General features: G+C 33.2%; 1 protein-coding gene across 2 annotated transcripts in view; it reads right to left on the minus strand.

Moving 5' to 3' along the window:
- The window catches only part of ADAMTS19 (ADAM metallopeptidase with thrombospondin type 1 motif 19), a 229,458-nt gene that overhangs the window by 115,127 nt on the left and 91,541 nt on the right, over nucleotides 1-22,790 (minus strand). For both annotated transcript variants that reach the window (XM_041764550.1, XM_041764551.1), the window contains one exon: nucleotides 9,467-9,572. In XM_041764550.1, the coding sequence (XP_041620484.1) occupies nucleotides 9,467-9,572 (106 nt within the window). The remainder of the gene's footprint in view (nucleotides 1-9,466; nucleotides 9,573-22,790) is intronic.

Raw genomic sequence — 22,790 nt, forward strand, 5'->3', positions numbered from 1 at the left:
TAATTTTTTGTCATGACAGTATTCACTGTATTTTCTTAGTGTCTTTTTAATACCTTTGGTATCTGTTATGCCATCTTTTTCATTTCTAATACTGGTGAATTGAGCATTTTTTTCTCCTGGTTCAGTTTTATATTTGTCAATTTTATTTGCATTTTCATAGATTTAATTTTGACTTTTTCATTTCATTGCATTTTTCTATTTTATTAGTTCCTACTCTTTGCCGTTTCTTTCTTCCAATACCTTTTTTTATTTTTCTAACCTCTTAATATGAAAATCTAGATCATTAATTTCATCATTTATATTTATATATGTGTTTAAAGTTATTCATTTTCCTCTATGTGCTGCTTTATCTGCAATGCTACAAACTTGCAAAGTGGTATATTTGTTATTGTTTAACAGTGAAAGTCTTTTGGTTTCCCTAATGACTTCTTCTTTGATCTATGAGTTGTTCAAAAATATGCTTATAAATTTCTAAATGTATGTATTTTTATGTTTTCTTTTTGCTACTGGTTGTTTAACTTAAGTGTATTGTGATAAAAAATTCATCTGTATATTAATTTTAGGAAATTTGTTTAAAGGATAAAACAATATATAGTTATTTTTCATAAATACCTGGCATGTTTTGAAAGAATAGATTTTCTTTATCAAGTGGCTTTATTTATGTCTGCTCAGTATATCAATCTTTCTAGTTGTTCAAATCTTTTCTCTTCCACAGAGATCTTTCTTTTCAGTGGACCTAACAGTTACAGAGAATTCTGTTAAAACCTCCTGCTACTGTGGCACCTGAGTGGCTCAGTTGGTTAGGCATCTGACTCTTATCTAAGCTCAGGTCTTGATTTCCATGTTGGGCTCCTATTGAAAAACAAAAACAAAAAACAAAACAACAACAAAACCTCCTACTATGATTATGGCAACTTGTCTGTTTTGTTAATGTTTCCATTAATGCTCTGAAGCTCTGCAATTAGAATCTGTTTAATCCTGATGGATTTTTTTTTTCATTCCATGTCCTGAAGCAAGCTACTTGCTTCCAGCTGGATGGAAATACATGTTGCCATGTAAGGGGGCTGTGAAGCTTTGGTTCCCATTCACCAGAGTGCATTTAACCCTCAGCAACTTCAGCCAGTACCGGATTTAGCCCCCCAGTGAATGAGAAACTGTAACTCTTTTATACTGAAAGATTCTGACCTCTACCATGTGGAAGTTCCTGCTTCTGGCTCTTTATCTTGGCTATTTATATTTTTAAAAATTATCCTTTGGGAATTTTTGAGTATTTCTAATGGGAATGGGAGATGTCGATGTCTTTTCAACTTTTGCTCAACCCAAATCTTAATGTAAACCCTCATGTGAATTTTTTAATGTGAAAAGAATGCCAACATATTACTTAGATAAAACAATGAAGTTCCTTAAGAAGACTATTTTTCTTTTCATTTTAGCTAGACAATTAGTACATTTGTATATTCAGCTCTAATATAGAGCATAGAAGGTTATGCAGACTATGCTTTTAGAAATAACAAATTTATCTTCATTTAATAAATACATTTTGAGTGCATACTGTGCCAGGTATGCAAGTTCTATTGTTCTAGGATACTGGGAATATAAAGTGAACTACGGAGTTAAGAATTCACTATATACATATAAATAAATTGACAGACATATATAGTTGGAACTGGAAAGGTTTTATGAAAAACATTAAAACAGGTAGAGGGGCATAAGCTGGGGCTATGGTTATATCTACATTTTTAAGAAATGTTAACAGAAGGGTCTCACTGAGAAGGCGATACTTTGAGCAGATACCTAAATTAGAAAGGAAAAGGATTTGAAGTGGGTGTTTTGAGTTACAAAAAATAAGCCCATGTATCTGGAGCCCTGTTAGTAAGGAGGGGAAAGATAACCTGAAAGGGAAAGGGGCTAGAACTGATAGGGCCTAGCTGGCCATTGGGAGGGCTGGAGGTTTTACCAGTGAGATAGGTTACTAGAAAGTTTTATGAAAAGAAGTTGGAGAATTTGCTTTGCTGCAAAGGAGTCTTCCTGGCTCTGAGTTGAAACTGGCTATGAGAGTCAAGGGCTGAAAAAGTAAGACTGTTTAGGAGGCTACTTTAATAATCCACATGAGAGAGGATGGCGGTTTGGTCCAGAGTGGCAAAAGTAGAATTTGTGAGATATAAACAGAATATAGATATATTATGATGGCAGCAGCAACACTGATGGATTGTATGTGGAGACTGAGGAACAGAGGGCTCAAGGATAATTTCACTCTGTTTGGTTGAGCAGCTGGAACGATGGAGCTTCCAATTATTATGATAGGAAGACCTGAGGGGGGGAGCACTTCTAGGTTGTGGGGAATCATTTCTGTATATGCATAATGGAATAAAGGGTCACTCCATGTAGCCTTGGGTATATTTACAAATACATATTATTTTCTTTAAAGATTTTATTTATTCATGAGAGACATAGAGACCAAGACCAAGACATAGGCAGAGAGAGAAGCAGGCTCCCTACAGGAGCCTGATGCAGAACTTGATCCCAGGACCCAGAGACCATGACTCAACTGCTGAGTCAACCAGGCATCCCACATAACATTATTTTTGTAAAACTTTACCTGATAACTTATTAAAAGTTTCATATATTTTAAAATATTCTAAACACTTTAGCATCTTTTCTCTAACAAATTTTCATTGTCATTCTAGACATAAGATTATTTTTACTATGAAAATTACTATATTAAAACATTCACTTATTGTATACATATTTACTGAATGCCTAATATGTTACATGCACTATCAAATGCATTAGGAATTCCACAGTAATAAAACATTGGCATGGTTCATTACTCTTAGAGCTTGCAGCCTGCAAATAGATGAATGAATGTACATTTATAAGAGAAAGTGCCATTAAGTGTTTAATAGAGAGACTGACCTAAACAGAGCACATCCTGTAGGAAACAGCTGTTGATTCAAAATTCATATGAATTATGATCAGTAAGAGATAATCACTTGAAGATGTGAAGTGGGAATAAATATTCTAGGCAGAGGGAGTAGCATATGCCAATGTACTACAGTGTGAAGTAGCATGATACATTAGAAACCCTGTAAGAACTCTAATGGGGCTGCAGTGCTTACAATAAGAGGGAGCATAGTGTGAGATAGGGCTGAAGAACTAAGGTAGGGACAGATAATTCAGAGCTAGCCTAGAAGTAAGTTGAGTAAAGTTAATTAGATGTATCCTTCAGGGGGCGCTTGGATGGCTCAGCTGGTTAAGCCTCCACCTGGATTTTGGCTCAGGTCAGGGTCTCAGGGTTCAGGGACTGAGCCCCAAGACAGGCTCCATGCTGGGTATGGAGTCTGCTTAAGATTCTCTCTCCTACTCCCTCTGCCCCTCCCCTTCCCCACTAGTGCACACACTTGTGTTCTTTCTCTCTCTCTAAAAAAAAAAAAAAAAAAAAAAAAAAAGTATCCTTTGGGATTTGTGATGTAGTACAGTTACTAACAACATGAACTCTGGATTTGGACAGTTTGACTCTGCACATCCATTCAGGCACTTAATTAGCTGTGTGAGCTTTCGCAATCAACTTCTCTAAAATAAAGCTAATATTATTATCTTCCTTCTGCAGGTGGGAGCAGAAGTCTTTGGTCTCCATGTGCTAAGTCAGTGTAGTTTTGCTGTCCAATAGATCTCCAGATTTAGTGAAGCCAGAAAAATACTCATAGGGTTATGCTACTAACAATTATCTTTAGAACTATTGTTTCCCTGATAATTCATATATTTATCATATCTAAGACCTGGGGATAAATTTTCGTAAGAGCTTACTCAGCACGAGAGGTTCTTTTACTTTTGGTTGGAATTCACAGAAAGGATTGAATTATTTACAGCTACAAAGAAAAAAGGATGTAATATGTATATATGGTATATATTTATATTTTTGTTATATAAATCATATATGTGTATTATATATGATGCATATATTTATATTTTTGTTATAATATATATGTATAATATATATGTATAATAAAACAATCTAAACCACCACTAAATATTTGTACAAAAATACCCTTGTATTATTGGCAAAGGATTGCATCACAGAATTTATAGCTGAAAGTGCTTCACAAATAAATGAGAACAGGCATATACAATTCAATTACAGACCACCTTTTAGGCTAAAAATAAAAATATTGGGCTCTCTACCAACTCAAACATGACTTCCAAGCAGCACTGATGTAGAATAAGTATTATGTGGCAGGGCTACTCAGAGTGTGGTCTGTGCCCTGGATGCCATTAGGTAAACTCTTTTTTACAGATTTGTAGCTAGATAAGTAGCTGGCATTAGAATAAAATCAGCTACATCACTAAGCATACAGTTGAATTCAGCTGACTGTATTTTCTTTTCTTTTCTTTCTTTTCTTTTCTTTTCTTTTCTTTTCTTTTCTTTTCTTTTTTTTCTTTTCTTTTCGTTTCTTTAAGATTTTTTTCAATGAAGCAAGCAATGTGCTATATTCTGGCATAGTCCTGACATCATAAGAGACCACATTTTGAACAGTATGATAATTTATTGAGCAGTTAATGAACACTCAAATTTAATGGAGAAAACCTTACTACATATACTAAAACAGATTCTAGGTGGTCTTCTAGTACTCAATGGTGGAAAAGGGAGAGAGAGACAATGAGAGAAAGAAGAGAGAAGAAAATATAAAACAAGTAGACAAAAATGTGTTTTTTAAATTTTAGAATGAGGAGGCACTTCTAATTGTAAAAAGCTATAGGAGAAATTATTTAAAACTGACATTTGACTACTAAAAAAATTTGCAGTTCGAAAACATGAACAAGATTTCACTAAGAGACCTGGAGAGATCTTAACAATATATTTGATGAAAAAAGAATGTTCAAAAGAACTATCAAAAGAACTCCTGAAAAATTATCTCTATTAACTTCAGTTTCCTCATCTGTAAAAAGGCAATAATCACAAAATACAACTCCAGATTCTTAGGAGATTGTATTATAGAGAAATACACAGTATTTAGTACAATGTCTGCTAATAAAAGAAGACATTATTATATTTATTAGGAAGCTTTTAGCAATCTGATATAAATATGTTATCTTAAGACTTTAAAAATATTGCATAATTGCGCAGTAAAAAGTTAACTCTGCAAGTTTGGGTGGTCCAAAACCTGCAAATAGATCTGGTCCTTACCCAGCTCCAGGGAGGTAACCTATAAACCTTCGGAATATCTTTTGTGATAAGAATATCTTTGTTTATCTGGGGGCCCTAGGACAAGCCAGACAGCTTATACTAACAGTATGATCTTGGAGTAGGTCTTGGAAAGTGAAAGTCCAGTTTCACTTCTGGAGGGGATGGAGATGAAGACCTGCCTGTGGGTGGTCACTTGTGCCTCCATGACCAACATTACCATCTATTTAAAATCCTGGATACCAAAGCTCAGGTTAGTTTCTTCAGTTGGCAATACCTCATGTGTGTGTTTTTACACATCACTGTTCGTTCTGAGGATTAACACACAGTTCGTTCTGCACAACTCCACTAGAAGACAACTTAAGGTTTGTGCCATGTGTCACCTGGACACTGCCCCGTATGTCTGTTCCTTACTAATTTTAATATATATCCTTTTACTGTAATAAACTATCATTATGAGTAATATAGCTTTACTCAATTTTGTGAGTCCTCTTAACAAATCATTGAACCTGAGGGCGGTCTTGGGGACACTCCTCAAACATAGTAATCTAACCACAATTTATATATTGGTAATAAAGTATGGCTTGAAATCAAAGTAAAATTTCTTTTTTTTTTCGATCAAAGTAAAATATTTTACTTTAACAAATTATTGGTTATAAAGGTAATGTACAATATATAATAAACATCAAATTCATGAACGACTTCCTAATGTATTATTTATAAAAATAAAATTTAAAGAAGTTTTAGCCTTTATCACAGTAAATTAATGAATATATTCAATATTCATGAATATAAATATATTTAATATCAATAAAAACATGGTATGGTTGAAAACGGTTATAAGAAAAAAAATCACACCCCTTGACCTATTGTGTAGAAAGGAAAATAATTTTGAAAAGGAATCATTAACATTGGTATAAAGCTTTTATTCTCTTTTCCTTGCTATGGGTACTATTCTATACTTTTGTATATAATTACATAGATTTTTTTAATTGGTAATTTCCTAAAGGAAAATTTGATACATTTTTACATTTAAGATTCCTTTGAAATAGTAAAAGAAGTTTTTTTTTTTTCCTCTTCAATTACTAAAATTCTCACCCTTAACACTTAGTTTTTATTACTTGGTGGCCCTTATGGACTTTTCCAGCAATATGTGGTGTTTCTCTGGGAAATTCCAGAAACCAAATTCAAAGTAACAAACATAAACACATTCATCCCAAATCAATTTAGAAACATTTCATGTGTGATTATAAAGATTTTCTTTAATTAACCAGTTTAAATGGAATCATTCTGCCATTCTAAAATTGTGTGTTGCAATATTTAATATGATCCATAAGGAAATAAATTGGAAAACATAATAACCTCTCCTCCCAAAAAACAAAAGAAAGAAATTCAAAAAGAAAAAAGTAAGAATTTAACAGTTTCACTTAAGTAGTTGACTTGATTATATCCCTAAGTAAAAGAGCTCTGTTATTTGTTTGTGCACACATAGGATCCATAGATATAATTAACATTTGTGAAAACTGCTCATTTGAGAGACTATGTGTATATGAACATTGTTTTTTATTTCCTTTTCCCACATTTTTCTTTTATTGTGCTTTATATCTTATACTGGATCATGATGATACAATTCATACAGATAACCTCTTTCCTGTCTGTTCGTTATATTCTTTGTCGAAGACAAGTATTCTGTTATTATTCTATCATTAAGAAGAACACTAAAAAAAAAAAAAGAAGAACACTAGCCTCTACTTTGGAGACAAATATTGCTTACAAGTAAGGAGGACTTTTAGTAACTAAGTAGTTCAACATCTATCACATGTCCTAGTCTTAATCCATCCAGCATTACCCTACCTTTGGCACATTTCTATTGATTTTGGGTACAGCTCTATAAAAGTCAAATAAAATAATATTTTACTACCATTTTAGCCATTCCAACCTGAGTTCCTAGTCATAAACCAATGTTTCTACTACATAAAGCTCAAGTGGCCTTTCCTTAAACTATATCATTTAGTTTTTTAAGTAGTTAGAGGTTCTTGACCAAGCCTTTGCATGTTAATAAAGTAACTTGCATTGTGGCTGGTTTCTTTAATATGTGCTTTTCCTAATTTTTAGAATACATCAGAGATTAAATAAATTTATTTTACACATACTAGAGTAAAATAAGATTGCTTCATAAAATGAACCCTTCACTATTCAGGTCACTTGTCTGTTATCATTGTTTGTATATCATGCTGTCAATGCATAGCTAAAGAGTGAAAATTATATTATTAGGAAACTTACACTTATAAAAACTGTACTTATGATGAATTTGCATTTGTTCTCTTAAAAATTTTTAATACCAACTTTTTCTTGCCTCTAAACATTATTTTCAGCATGTTTTGTTCAAATAATGCACATGGTTTTCCTTAGTATATGATTAAGCTGGAATATCTTTAAATTATGTTGGAATTAAGAGTCTAAATCCTATCATTCCTGGAGCATAACAGCAAATTAGGTTAGTACAGGGCATACTTTCCCTAAAGGATGATGATCTTAAAATGCTATTTATCTTTTTTTTTCATTATTGAATAACAAATAAAACGCTTTGTATTGTAGACAACTCCAGACTTGACTACTGAAAGCCAGCACAGAAGAAAATGAAAGTATATTTACATTTAAAAACAGTGACATCAAAAATCAACCACTGTGGATGTTTTATTTCTTAGACTAGGTTATGAGTACATGGTCATATTCAATTTCTGATAATTCATTGAGTTGTATAATTATAACTTGATCATTTTTCTATATTTCCTTCCATTTACTTGTGTAAAAAGTGTTTTTTAATCAAACCCTGTTATGTCCTATATAAATCTTCTTGTGAGCTTTTTTATACAATTCAAATTCCACAGCTCAATTCTCTCAATTGTCTACAGAGTCCAGGCATGTAATGAAAATGGAGTGAGCCAGGTCTGTGATACTACAATACTACAGAGTTGCAGCCTGTGATGAGCTGGGAAAGATGGGCCCAGTCTAAAGGGTACAGACGCTACTCAGCTCCAAGGAATGGCTGCCATATGGGACTGTAGGTCTAATGTTGCCACGTCTGGAAATTTAAATTTTTATGTCAAATTTATACTTTTTAATGTTGGCAACTGATTCAAATTTTTAAACGCTACCAGCCAAACTAAATATGTCCTTGACCAAAAAGGCCTCCATAAAGATCACCTCCCTGAGTAGGACCTCACTAAATCTGAGTCCAATTAAAATACTTTTCATATGTACTGCTGATACTGCTAGCACGCAGGGAAGCCCACATTCAAAATTCAGTCTGATTCCACATCATTTCTACTATAATATACTGCCTGTAAACATGTGCTTTTCCTTACATAATCTGAATCCCAGACCAACCTCATAACACAGGTGTCATCCCTATTTTACTAATGAGGGATCAAAGGCCCAAAGATAACAGATAACTTAAGGTAAAAATACAGAACAGTATGACTTCAATTAAATTACCCAAGTGCAAATCCTTCCTCTAACACTTACTATTTTCTTAACTTTGGGAGGGTAAATTCACCTCTCCATACCCCCTATAAGTTTTCTCCCCTATAAGATGGGTTCTCCAATAGCCATACCTCCCCAAAATGTTCTGAGGATTTATAAAGCACTTAGAAATGTCCTGACAGACAGTAAGTACTATATAAATGTTGCTATAAATAATTATTATTGCTATTAACATTATCTGTAAAATAAGATCCTTGCTTTTTGAGTCTTGAATGAACAAAACTATGTAAAGTACTTAAAACTGTTTCTGAAACATACGGTTCATTAGATATTAACTGTGAGATCAGATGAAGTTTCTTTCAAATACATTACTCCAAACCATGTAGATTGTTATTACTTGATACGGAGTAAAGGAATTAAACATGCTATTATAGTTTGGAAATATTTTATTTGTACAAAGTGTTTTCTTTGGATATTTGAATAATGTATTGCTTTGTAGTGTCATGATTTTTGCCATGTTTATATCATTTAGAAATGTGTAGTGAAATGAATCATGTGCCATGTAATGAATGTCCTAATGTGAATTTTAATAATGTAGTAAGATTTTATTCAAAGTCTCAGGAATGATTACAATATCCAGAAGATACTTTAAATTTAGATGATATTTGCCATCCTTTTGTTTCCCTAATTTTTAAAAAACCCTAGTGTCTCCCAAGCCCAAGAGATGTGCATGTGATTCAACAACTCAAATTACAAAGTTATATGCTAATATGTGGGATAGGCAAAATTTTTACTTACTTGTGACCCATTTCATGAGCAACTGTAAATGCAAGATTCAGGCCATTGTCTTCAGCAATAACACATTTTCGTTTTTCACTACACATTCCACTCAAATAAGCTATACCTAGAAAACATAAATATGAATTATCATACGTCAGATTCCAATGTAAATGTTTATGGTATGCATCAGTGGAAGAAATGAAAAATAGTTTTTCCATTCAAATACATCAATATTAAGCTGTGATATCTACCCCTTATAAATGGAATTTTAAGGGAAATGATGTATGTATGAATCATTCAATAAACTCTTAATATGCTTTTCAACTTTATATTTCAGATTATTTAGTAAATTATCCAATTCTCAAAATGCATGCTATAAAGGACACATTTCATAAATACCACTTTTCACTGTCACGTAAGATAAATGAATGGACTAAGAAAATGTAACTAAACATTACAAGAAAGAACTAAGAAAATGTAACTAAGAAAGCAATGATTAACTTAAATATTTTTCAATTCACATTAAAGAACCTAGTTTCAAAGAAACACCCTAAAATAAAATAAACAATGTATATTGCATTCTTAAGCTTACATTTATATTTTGAGTTAATAAAATTTTTAAATTTTATTTTGTAAAATATAATTTTAATATGACATAAGAACTACTTGTGATATTTGGAATATTGAAAAGTATTTCCTTTGAAAACTTTTGGCTAAGGAAATGGTCCAATTGCAGAATATATATACTGAAATATTATCTAAGACAGCAATTTCAGTAAAATATTTGATCTTTTAGATTTAAATCGGTGATAAGAGAATATGTAAAACTGTTGATAGCCCTTAGTCAAAGATTTATATACTATATTACTAAGATACATCCCTGAATAAATATCATCTAACACAAAGAACTGTAACCTTCCAAGTGTAAGTTTTAATGCATTTTCAACAAACAAAGGTTATTAAAAAGTAATATCTGGTATTTATTGATTATATGTACTGTAATCTTTATATCCTAATAAAATACATTTAAGCTCATTATATGAAGAAATTAAGGTCAGTACAGGTGAAATGATTTGCCAAATATCACTTGACTACTAAATATTATGGAATGAGGATTTAAAATGAACTTTGAATCCATTGCCAACTAACTTTTAGTTTCCTGCTAAGTACAATTTAGTGCAGAGTGGTCCTAATTAAAAATGGTTAGCTGTTTGTGACTTTGCTTCTTTCTTCAGAAACATAAGAAATAATGTTATGAGATGATTATATTTAAATAAAAGAATAAATCACCTAGCTCAGGTTTTGGCAAAACAGAAGATTCAGGGAGGATGATTTAGTGGAGCCAAAGCCCAAATGACAGGGGAGGAGGGAGGATTTTATGACTATGGTAGAACCATACAGAGACTTAAGAAGGAGATAACAAGGTTTGAACAGAGGTATTGTTCAAGGATTGAAAACGGAGTATTTGAAATGCTTGACTACTCATTCAAATCTTCATGCAGAATCTCAAGGCCTGGTATCCACTGGCCTATCAGGAAAATGAAGATACATTCTCTAAGCAAAATATAGTATAAACACATTATTTTAAAAACACAACTATAGGAAGAAACAGCCAAGAGATGAAATATGTGAAGATGTGACATTATCTATTTCGAGATATGTTTAAGATATAAAATCTACAAGTAGATGAAATTACTTCCTTATGATTGGATGGATGAATAAAAAAGTGGTAAGTCCTACTACTTCATTAGGCTGATTAAGAACTGAAATTACTCCAGGGTTCCATCAAAATATGGTAGGAAATAAAGATGAAAGTATGGGTAAACACAGAGGGGTTAGGAACAGAGAAAAAGAGGAGAATAAAAAATATATTTGTTATCTAGTTCTATTAAATTATGAATCAAATAAAAACTTTAAGAGATTCTTAAACATAATATAAATTTTAGGAGACCTAATTCATGTACTTATTAACACAACTAGATATGGGAAACAAGAATGAGAGTAATTGAACTTGTGTTGTAGTTGAAAGGAAAGAAAGATGGAAAGAAGGAGGGAAGGAGGGAAGGAGGGTGAACACAAAGTATCTCTTAATAGGATATTTAAAATTATCTTGAGCATTTGAAAATTTTAAAAAGTATATAACTTGAGACTAAATGTTCCACAAAAATACTAAATTAAGTTCAACTATAATTAGCATGCCAAAGATCACTGTTTGGTACAAATTTCCCTTAGGAGGCCCATATATTTCACCACTACAATAACCTTATCACCATATGCAGACTAAAAGTCAGCTAATGTGAGATGTCATTATATCATGTCTCTTTCCTACATGGACCAGTACATATCAAATTTAGTCACTTTAATTAGATTTCTTCTCCTGCACCCCTTCAAATATATTATTCCCACCAAAAACAGTATTGTAACTTGTTTTTAATTCTTACCTCTTCTATATTATTCTTTCTAGTCTACATTTGTATTTTTTCCCATATTTTTCTGTTATCTTACTACATTGGTTAGGATCTTTTTTAAAAAAAAAAAAAGGATTTATTTATTCGAGAGACAGAGAAACAGAGAGATAGAGAGAGTGGAGGGGGGAAGGAGAGAGAGAGAGAGAAAATCTCAAGCAGACTCTCTGCTGAACATGAAGCCAGATGCCGAGCTTGATCTCAAGACTCCAAGAGCAGGACCTGAGCTAAAACCAAAAGTCAGAGATTTAATCAACTGCCACCCAGGCACACTGCTGGAAGACTTTTGCAGATGCAATTTGTTAAGTTAAAGAAATTACTTTCTGATATTCGTGTATGTCAAGTGAGAAAGGATGCAATGTTAGGTGTAGTTCAAAGGTAGATGGGCGTGAGTATTTTTTGAAAAAGAAACAAAAGCTTGGAATAGTGAGAGAAACGGGAAAGAGAGCTGATTAAATACTATGGGAATACTTAATGCTCAGGGTCAGAAAACAGATGGTTCAGCTGAGGATGCAGAGCATGATCCTGGACTAGCACTAATATGCCCAAGGAAATGATATTCAACCTAATGGCTGAAACAGAGAAGAGTAATATTTGGATTAAATTTGGGCTGAGAATTTATAGATTAGGTGTAAAGGAAGAATCAAAGGATATAAGAGTTGGCAGTAATTTGAGAGTGAAACAAGGGACAGAAATTGCAGGGCTACATAAGGGAAGAAGTAAAGTCAAAGGGAAGCTGATAATTTGGAGGATACAATACAGTTGTCTGGAGATTGGAGTCATCAATGAAGAAAAAGAACACACTCTCTGAAAAAGTATTGGAGACTATAATAAGAGATCTTATAATAATAAGATAGATAAAATACAGACTCTTTTAAAAACACTTTTTATGTAAAAAAAAAAAAACTCTACAAACACAAAAGACACCAAAAAAAATCCTATCTCTTTCTTAAATAATAAGAAAAAGTATTGGAGACTATAATAAGAGATTAACATAAGATTTCAGAGGCGAATTTCCATGACATGATTAACTATTGCCAGGAGAGTAGAGAAAGGTAGACGTCATCCAGACAGATGTCCAAGAATTATTAAGTAGCATTAGTTGAACTGATTATATGAATGTGAAATTGCACATGATCATAATGCACTCAGGAAGGGGGGAAAGGTGGCCAATATCCACGTGAAATGTGGGTGAGCATCAAGGAGAACAATCCATCACAGTGACAGAGACAGTTAAGATGGTAAACTGAAGAGCTTCAGTTCCAAATGCAGAGTTTCTATATGAAGACAAGAGAGATTTTGACTTGGATGCTGCAGTAGGAAGCAAGAGGAATGCAAGAGGTATACAACTTTGACATTTTCCTAGCACCAGCCTTGTGGGATAAGGAAAGAGAAAGAATGAACAGTACGCATTCTGGGGGCCCTAGATTCCTCACGAGGCTATGGGAAATCAATGAGCACTGTGTGGTCACGAAAGAAATATGCTGATAAAAATTATAATTTATAATATAAAAGACTTATTTTAGACCATAAAATATAAATTTATATACAATAAAATGTAATTTAGGGACGCCTGGGTTGCTCAGCGGTTAAGTGTGTCTGCCTGGCTCAGAGTGTGTTCTTGGAGTACTGGGATTGAGTCCCACATCAGGTTCCCTGCATGGAGCATGCTCCTGCTTCTGCCTATGTCTCTGACCCTCTCTTTGTCTCTCATGAATAAATAAATAAAATCTAAAAAAAAATGTAATTTAAAATTGAGTACATATTAGCATAGAGGTATGACTACACCCAAGTATTAAAAAATCTATACCATCACATTTTCAAAGGAGAACAAAAAGACTATGTAAAAATGGGGGTGCCTGGATGGCTTAGTCAGCAGAGAATGCAACTGTACCTCAGAGTTGTAAGTTCAAGCCCCACATTAGACATAGAGCTTAAAACAAGACTGTATAATTATAATTTTCTAATGTCAACCACATTATGTGACAAGATAATAATTTTACTTCCTCTTTTCTAATTTTCCAAATTCATTTACGTGTTTATATTTTTATAATGAGAAGATTAAAGGCATGAATATGATAATCATGTCTATGAAATTTAAATAGTAATTAATAGAATCTCTTATAGGACAGGATGCAATTTAACAAAATGACCCTCTCCTTTTTTTACTTATGTGTAAAGTCAGAATCTTCAACTAAGACTCTGATAAATTTGAATTTCATTGTCTTATATTTGGCACACCAGGAAGATTTTCTTTAACTTGAAAGTTATGGAGAATAATTGTAACCATGACTAATTTAAATGACTTGCATTATTCTGTTTAAAAGCCTATGCTTTTCAATTCCTTTCAAAAACTCACATGTTTCTTATTATAATAAGGGGTAGAGTTTAGAAGGGGAAAGGATTTAACACAGCTGTTATTTAAAGATAGATAAAATACAGACTCTTTTTAAAACACTTTTTATATAAAAAAAAAAACTCTACAAACACAAAGGACACCAAAAAAAAAAAAAAAACCCTATAATTTCCTACCTAAAAAAGAATCAAGTAATGTATGAGGTGTCACTAGAATTTCTCAACTGAAAACAAAAACATACTATCCTAGGATGTAATTTGATACTTCTTCAAGATAATCACAGACCCCTAAAGCCTTGCAGGAAGCATGTAATAATAATGGACTAATCAGGAAATCAGTTTTTATGTAATCAGACAGATGTATCCTAACAAAATTAAATTGTCCAGCTCCAGCACTGTTGCTTTTAAGCACTAGCTAGACTCCCTAAGTTAAAAATCTTGTCTTTCCTGGCACAACATCCTACACAATCCTAAGTAAGATATTTATCCTAGGATTGTATCCTAGGAGGAAAGTTATTTACTACCTATGAGTCCTACTATTGCTTGAGGCCTAATGGAACAAGTACTGTAAGAGGTGACAAGTACAAAGATGCATACATGCCAGGCATGCCTTCAGGAGCATAAGCCACACTAATACTCATTTTAAAATGTGATCATTAAAACCTAAAGATGTACATAAGATATCATAGAAGAATAAAAAAGCACCAAATAGGGCAAAATCAAAGTAGGAAAGACTTTTAGGGAAACAGCCTGGTAGTATCATTGAGTGGGGAGAGGTTAGCAAAAAGCAGGAAAAAGCAGGGCAAATTTTCAGGCAGTGGGGGAGTGGGTGGGACACTTCCTGAACCAAGGACTAAACAGGGAAAGAGCAAAGCAGGCAGCAATGAGAGTTGCTACTTTCACAGAAGGGTAGCTTAAGTGCTTTAAATGTGTAAGCCAGGGTACATCTCTACATCAATATGAATTTAGCACATCCTCAATAAGCGGTGTATGAAATGAATGGCATAGATAAAATTCCTTAACACAAAGACTAATATGAAGGATAACCCAATATGTGACCTCAACTAAAAATGTAATTTTGAAGAATCAAAATGTATTTCAATCATGAATTAGAAAAAATTTTTAGAATGATTTAATGATAGTGCCCACACAATACGAAACCCATTAACATGATTACATTCAAATTGGGCTTTGAATATATTTTAAAATAACTTCCCTTACTAGCTCGCTAATTATCTGCCTCTAGTCCGTTAAAAGTCAAGATGATGATCTAGGAATATAAAAGTACAATTGTACAAGTTATGAGTGTTATATCAGTATAGTTATAAATGTATTTTAAAATATAGGCTTCCACGGGTACCTGGATGGCTCAATCAGTAAAACGTCTGTGTTTGGCGCAGGTCATGATCCCAGAGTCCTGGATGGAGCCCCATATCAGGCTCCTTGCTCAGCAGGGAAGTCTGCTTGTCCCTCTCCTTCTGCCCCTCCCCCTTGCTCACATGTGCTCTCTCTCTCTCTCAAATAATTAAAATCTAAAAAAAAAAAAAAAAGGCTTCCAGATTCTCTTAAATGTTTAATCCATAATATTCTTCATAGTAGGAGATGCCTGGATGGCTCAGTAGTTAAGCATCTGCCTTCAGCCCATGGTGTGATCCTGGGGTCCTGGGATCGAGTCCCATGTCAGGCTCCCTGCATGGAGCCTGCTTCTCCCTCTGCCTGTGTCTCTGCCTCTCTCTCTCTCTCTCTGTCTCTCATGAATAAATAAATAAAATCTTTAAAAAAATATTCTTCATAGTACAGTTTCTAAGAATACTAAGAAAAAGTGGCTTCCAATAATAATAGAATATTAGTTTAATAAAAACTATAGTAAATCTCTAGTCAAAAAGTCAGAATATTTTATAGACAGTAAAATGTTGTTTATGTGTTCCTGCAACATGGTAGACGGAATCCTTTTGTAAAAAAAAAAGACACATAAAACTGCTAAATAAAATGCAATATACAAAGTTTTTGACATATAGCTAAGTTTGAAGATAAAAGATTCCCAAGTGCAAAAATAAAGCTTAAGATTTTTCAAATTTGGGGATCCCTGGGTGGCGCAGCGGTTTGGCGCCTGCCTTTGGCCCGGGGCGCGATCCTGGAGACCAGGGATCGAATCCCACATCGGGCTCCCGGTGCATGGAGCCTGCTTCTCCCTCTGCCTGTGTCTCTGCCTCTCTCTCTTTCTCTCTCTGTGACTATCATAAATAAATAAAAATTTAAAAAAAAAAAAAGATTTTTCAAATTTGGAGTGATAATATCATGAGTTAATGTTGTTAGAGTCTGGGAGAAAAGACATATGTCTTATTAAATAATAGGTACGGTTTCAAAATGTCTGCAAGGATACGTATTAAGGAGTAAAGACCTGAAATCCATCCACAAATCAGAAAGCCTGAAATTGCTTTTAATGTATGAAAATAACCTCAACAATCCATATGCAGGAGAGCAATAAGGAACCCTGGCTCAAAATAAATTCTGGGTATGCCAGAAAAGACTTTGCTAACAAATTGAAACCCAAACCACAATCATGCATAGGTGTAAAGCCACAGTAATATGAAGCCATTAATACAATGTACAAATTGATCATACAATTTTGGAAGCATACAAAGGTTGGAAAAAGCCTTGTCAGTTCAGATACTTCAAAACAAATGAAGTATCACTATGACGAGACACTTTATCATCTCAGCAAGCATAGAATTCCCACAGGAAAAGTAAGTTCTACTAAAGATGAGCTCACAAATAAAAATGACAAACCAAATGAAGAAAGGGCCCACTGTGAGAAGGCGGCCGTGGATACAAAAACTAGACAGAAAATGAAGATGAAATAAAGGCGTTTTTAACATAAAGATGGGGAGCTTCAAATATACATTCACTGGGCCACCACAATCCAAATGAATCTTTTTGTTAATCAGAGAAAGAAACCCCTTCTCCATGACACTTTAAAAATCAAAGTACTGGTATAAAGAAATGTTAAGAAAAATCCAGACTAAAACATGAAAATAAAGAGAAGAAAATAAAGAATGCCAGAAAGAGTAAATGTATGAGTAACTATAAATTAATACTGAATACACAAAACACCAATTTTAATGTCTTCCAAACTTAAAATATAGATAAGTGAAGTATAAAGAATAATATGTAGTTGGTGGATAAATGGAGTTCAAGTGTTCAAGAGCTCTAGCAATAATCAGTGTTAAAATGATATATATCATAATACACAAGATAAATGCAAAACAATAATAAAATAACATATAACAAACAATTATAATTAAAAATGGCATGCAAATATTGGATTTACCTATTTTAAAAGTTAGGCAAGGAAGAAAAAAAGAAACATGAACTAAAGGCAAATGGAAAAAGATAAAATGATAGCATTTCATACCAAGAACTTCATTAAATAAAAAAAGACTATGCCATGAGAACTGTGATTGCCAAAATGAATGGACATTTAAATTCTCTAAGGTGAGAGATGTGTGAATTAACTTGATTATGATAATCATTTTACAATGCATAGGTATATTAAAACCTCACATTATCTACCTTACATATATACAAATTTTATCTATCAACTTTATCTTGATAAAGTTGGAATGAGTGAATTAAAAAAAGACTACATTAAATTCAAATTAAGATTTTAAGACTAGATTTAAAACAAACTCTAATTGTACTGTGCTTAAGTACAAGAACATAAATAAGTTAGATACAGCTTAAGCATAGGAACATAAATAAGCAAGAAGTAAAAGAATATAAAATGATATAATATGCAAACATCAACCAAAATAGAGAAAGGGTGACAATATAAATACTATAAATATACACAATTAGACAAATTGAATTTAAATAAGCATCTAGAGAGATAAAGAAGGATTTTTTTCATGATAAAAGGGTCACTACTTCAACACAACATATAATTCTATATCTGTATTTACTCAATAAGCCTCAAATATGTATATATATATATACACATATATTAAAAACAAAAAATTAAGAAAAACAAATCCATAGTTAACCTCAAAGATTTAACAAATATCTTTTAATAGCTGATAAAATATCTATAAAAAATTTCACTCAAGACATAAGAAATTTGAAAAAAATATTAGCAAATCTGTCTTAACTGATATAATAGAACATCACACTCAATAACAAAATTCATTTTTAAGTAGATATGATACATTTATAAAACTTGACCACATAATGAGTAGTGAAAAAAACCCAACAAATTTCAAAAGTGGAAATTACCCAAAGAATGTTCATTGACCACAATGGAAATAATTTGGAAATCAACTAAAAAGGTAACTAGAAAAACCCAAACTCCCTAGACATGAGATGATATACCTCTAAATAGTTCACAAGTGAAAGCAATTTTAATGAAAATTAGAAAATATGTTAAGCATTGTTATAGTAAAGATAGAACACATTAAAAATGTGTAGGCTGAAATGACAGTGCTTAGAGAAATTTATAGCATATGTTACAAAAAATAAGAGACTGAAAATCAATGATTAAATTCCTTCCAGGAGCTGGGAAGAGAGCATCAAAGCTTAAGAAAAGAAAGGGAAAGAAAGAATAAAGAGCAAAAACCAATGAAGTATAAAAACAAATGTAAAAGAAAATTAACAAAACTGGCAATTCCCTAGTAAATTAATCAAGAATAAAGAAAAGACACATATACAAATTACCAATATCAACAAAGGATAAGGAAATGTCTCTATAATCCTAAAGACATCAAGGTAATATATAAAAACTTATGCCAATAAACCTTACATTTTCCAAAGCTGCCCAAAGAAGAAATACAAAATCTAGAATTTTCTATTATAATCCCATTTATTCATTATACTCCAGCTACACTTTTTTTTTTCTTCCTTTTCTTTTCTCTTGTCATTTCCATCTCAAGACCTCTTCACTGGCTTTTTATTCTGGAACATTTCCCCTTTAGACATCTCTTTCCAGATCTTGATCACCAAATTTAAATTACAAATACCCTTCTTCCTACCTTGGAACTCCCAGATTATCTCTTACTTCCATCTATTACTTTTTTTTCCAATGCCGGGTTTATCTTTTAATATACAAATTAATTATTTGTTAATGGATATTGGCCACCTCTCCATTAGAACCCAAGCACCGCAAGGGCAGAAATGTACTGACAGGTCAATATATTCATTCCCAACGTGTAGCCCATATAGTACAGTGTACACTATATGTTGTACAGTATCACGAGAATACATTTCGAGGTGTATTAACATGAGGTGTATTAACATCTTTCTCCAGGTCAATCGTTTCTTGGCCTTTTGGGTAAATCTAGTGTTGTTTTTCTAGCCAGGTAACATTTTAGTCATCTACAGGCTTTTCCCTGAGGGCAGGTGGGAAGAAATAGGATTTGTGGTAGGTAGCCTTTGCAACTCTGTGCATTGGGAAACTCCAGGCAGACATCAGATGACTCAAGGAGGGAATTAATGAGAATACTGGGTAGGTAGATAGAAAGAGGAGCTGTGCTGTCATGTCTGACTCTCATTGCCAAGGAGGCAAAGGGGGCTGGAGTTTAACCTAGGGGACCCATGGATGACATGACTGTGGTCTGGCAGGGTCATCAGCACTAAGAGCTGGACTGGTAGGGATTGGGGAGGGCAGGAAGATAAACAGTGTGGTGGAAAGAGTTGAACAGGAGCTACAGGACCTTAACCAAACCAAGATCCTTGAGTTGAACACATCAAATGCATACTGGAGGCCAAGTCCAGCATGTAGACAAAGGAATTCACTGCAAAGACGCAGAGACCAAGGATCTCAGAGGAAAATGAAAGCACTGTGATTTCTGATGTATAGCCCAAAATCCCAGCTATGGAAAGGATCAAAGGAGAGGTTAGGGGAGCTTTTTTGGAAGAACTGAGTATTAGGTAAAATCAAACCAAAAAGACAAATGAATAAAGTCATTTAAACTGGAAGAAAAAAAAATAAACTGGAAGAAAAATTAACATCAATTGACATGTTTAAGTGTTCACTGTCCTGGAAACAAGGGAGGTAGGAACTTGTGAGAGAAAGATTTAATACAACAGTTCTTTTCCTAATTGAGTATTATCTTTGACCTTAATGTATATTGCTACAAAATTAACTACAGATGGGAATGTACATGTTAAGAAAAAAAAAGTGTGTATGTGTTTTTAATCGGTTGCTAAACATAAATTAAACAGTGAATCACCACTCATTTTATTATCCTAAGGTGTGATGGGGGCATCTCAAATCAGTTAAGTACTGGACTAAGCATATGGACACCACGTCTAATTCTTTGGCAAGCTTCTATACAAAATATTAAAATGATGCAGGAAAAAGAAGGTAAAAGATGGTTCAAATAAATGTTCAGAATAAATAGTGAAAGAAAGCGAGTCCAGAGGGAGAGTGGTGTGCCGGGTAGTAGGCAGAGGTGGCCAGTTCTTAAATTCTGCTCTTTTGAGAGACGGAGAGGACGTCACGGTAACAGACAAGTTCCAAAAGAAGTTTAATCGTTGCTTTTCTTTTCACACGCCCTTAATCTTTGTAATAAATCTCACCACCAAGCAGACCTACCTCCTCCCTACATTAATATAATGAGAAGGCCTGCTTTGGTATGAAAGAAAGAACGATTCAGAAAATTTATGTCTGCAGGCTAGTTTTGTGCTCCCTGCTCTTGTATTCTAGATTTATTCTACTTCACATTCACTTCTCTCAGAGAATTTAGGGACAAATAACTGGGTGGTTTCAGAAGTTAAACTCTCAGAACCTTAGGGAGTTTAAATTAAGCCAGACTCCAATGTGCATTACTGTGGTTCTGATATATCCTTAATACATCAATCATTAATAATATATACCATCTGAAATTCTTAATTTAGATTTCAGCACAACTCTGGAAATATAATGCTTGTGGCATGTTGAAAAAGCCATATGTGGCAGATGACACATCTAATGCCTATAAGTCAGAAATGAGAAATTTACTGTGCAGTCTACCACAAACATGGATGAATATTGGTATTCACATCGCTAAGTTAATTAAAAAGAAGATATATCAGAGTTCTTAGGCTTTCTGTATGACTTTGGGCACAAAAGCAAGACGAAAACAAAGACAAATTAGGCTTAATGATTTCATCTGCCTTGGAGATTAAAAAACTGTCATGGCTTTAAAAAATAGGTAAGATGAATCACAGTTAAAGATTTTTGTGAAGTAAGTTGAAGGATACAGCTGGAAAAATTTAAAAGCGTTCTGATTGCGTATAAATCAGGAATTTTGGCTAACTCATTTTTATAATGTTATAACGTAATCATATCCTGAAGGCATTAAACAGGGACAATTAAAACTAAAAATATCATGCTACTAAAAATCTCTATAAATTGCTTTTTTAGAATACTAGGAAAAGCACTGACAGCATGCATTTACAACCATAAACCAACCCAAACTGCAATACAGTTTGACGCAACATTCTTTTTCCATCATGCCAGTTTTTAATCATTTTGTTACTTTTCATGACTTGCTTTGTATTCAGTATGATCAGTGGCTTTTATTCAAGTAAAGAAAAGAAATAATTCTACAAATTGGAAAAATCTGAAGAATATAATTCCAGTATAATCACAATGACAAATAATCTGATATTCTTAAATCTCCACTACTAAAATCTGAAATATTAAGGTTAATAGAGTTATTTGACATAATTTGTTAAATAAAGCACATTTACTTAAGGACAAGCGTTCCAACTTTAGACGCATTTTTAAGAATTCAGCTTTTTTAGGTCTATATACAGAGGTAGTTAAGAGTAAACTGATTAAAATCCTTCTCAAAAAGGATTTGTGTTTTTAAAATCCTGATTGGAATTCAACAACAAGTTTTTCATGACCTGTTTTCTGCATTAAGTAAAGGCAAAATGCAGAGAATAAAGCCTTAAGAATTAATGCTCGTGTCAAATATTCTAGGGTTCGAGTCCTAGCCTCAAATTTTAGCTGTGTGACCACAGGAAAGTTACTTCTTTTAAAAAAAGATTTTATTTATTTATTTATTTGAGAGAGAGAGAGAGAGAGAGGGAGCATGAGTCGGGGGAAAGGCAGAGAGAGAAGTGGACTCTCCGCTGAGCATGGAGTCCAATGCAGGGCTGGATCCTGGGACTCCAGGATCACAACCTGAGCCAAAGGTAGACATTTAACTGACTGACCCACCCAGGTGTCCCAAAAGTTACTTCTTTTTTCTGAGCCTCAGTTTTCTTAACAGTAAAATTGGGAAAGTAACCATTTGGCTTAGGAATGCTAATTAATTTAGATAGAATACTCGAGCCTATGTTGGCTTATGTGAAACATGGTAATCATTAAATATTAAATTTTCTTACCTGTAAAATGAGGTTAACAACCCCTTATGACACAGAGGTTTTGAAGGGTTAAAGGAGGTGATTTAAAAACCCATGGCATGTGGTAGATACACTGACAACACACTTAAGTGTGTGGTTAATACAAAGTTGCATTTCCAGATCTTATGATAAGA

Source organism: Vulpes lagopus, chromosome 7 (genome assembly GCF_018345385.1).
Source record: "Vulpes lagopus strain Blue_001 chromosome 7, ASM1834538v1, whole genome shotgun sequence".
NCBI lineage: Eukaryota > Metazoa > Chordata > Mammalia > Carnivora > Canidae > Vulpes > Vulpes lagopus.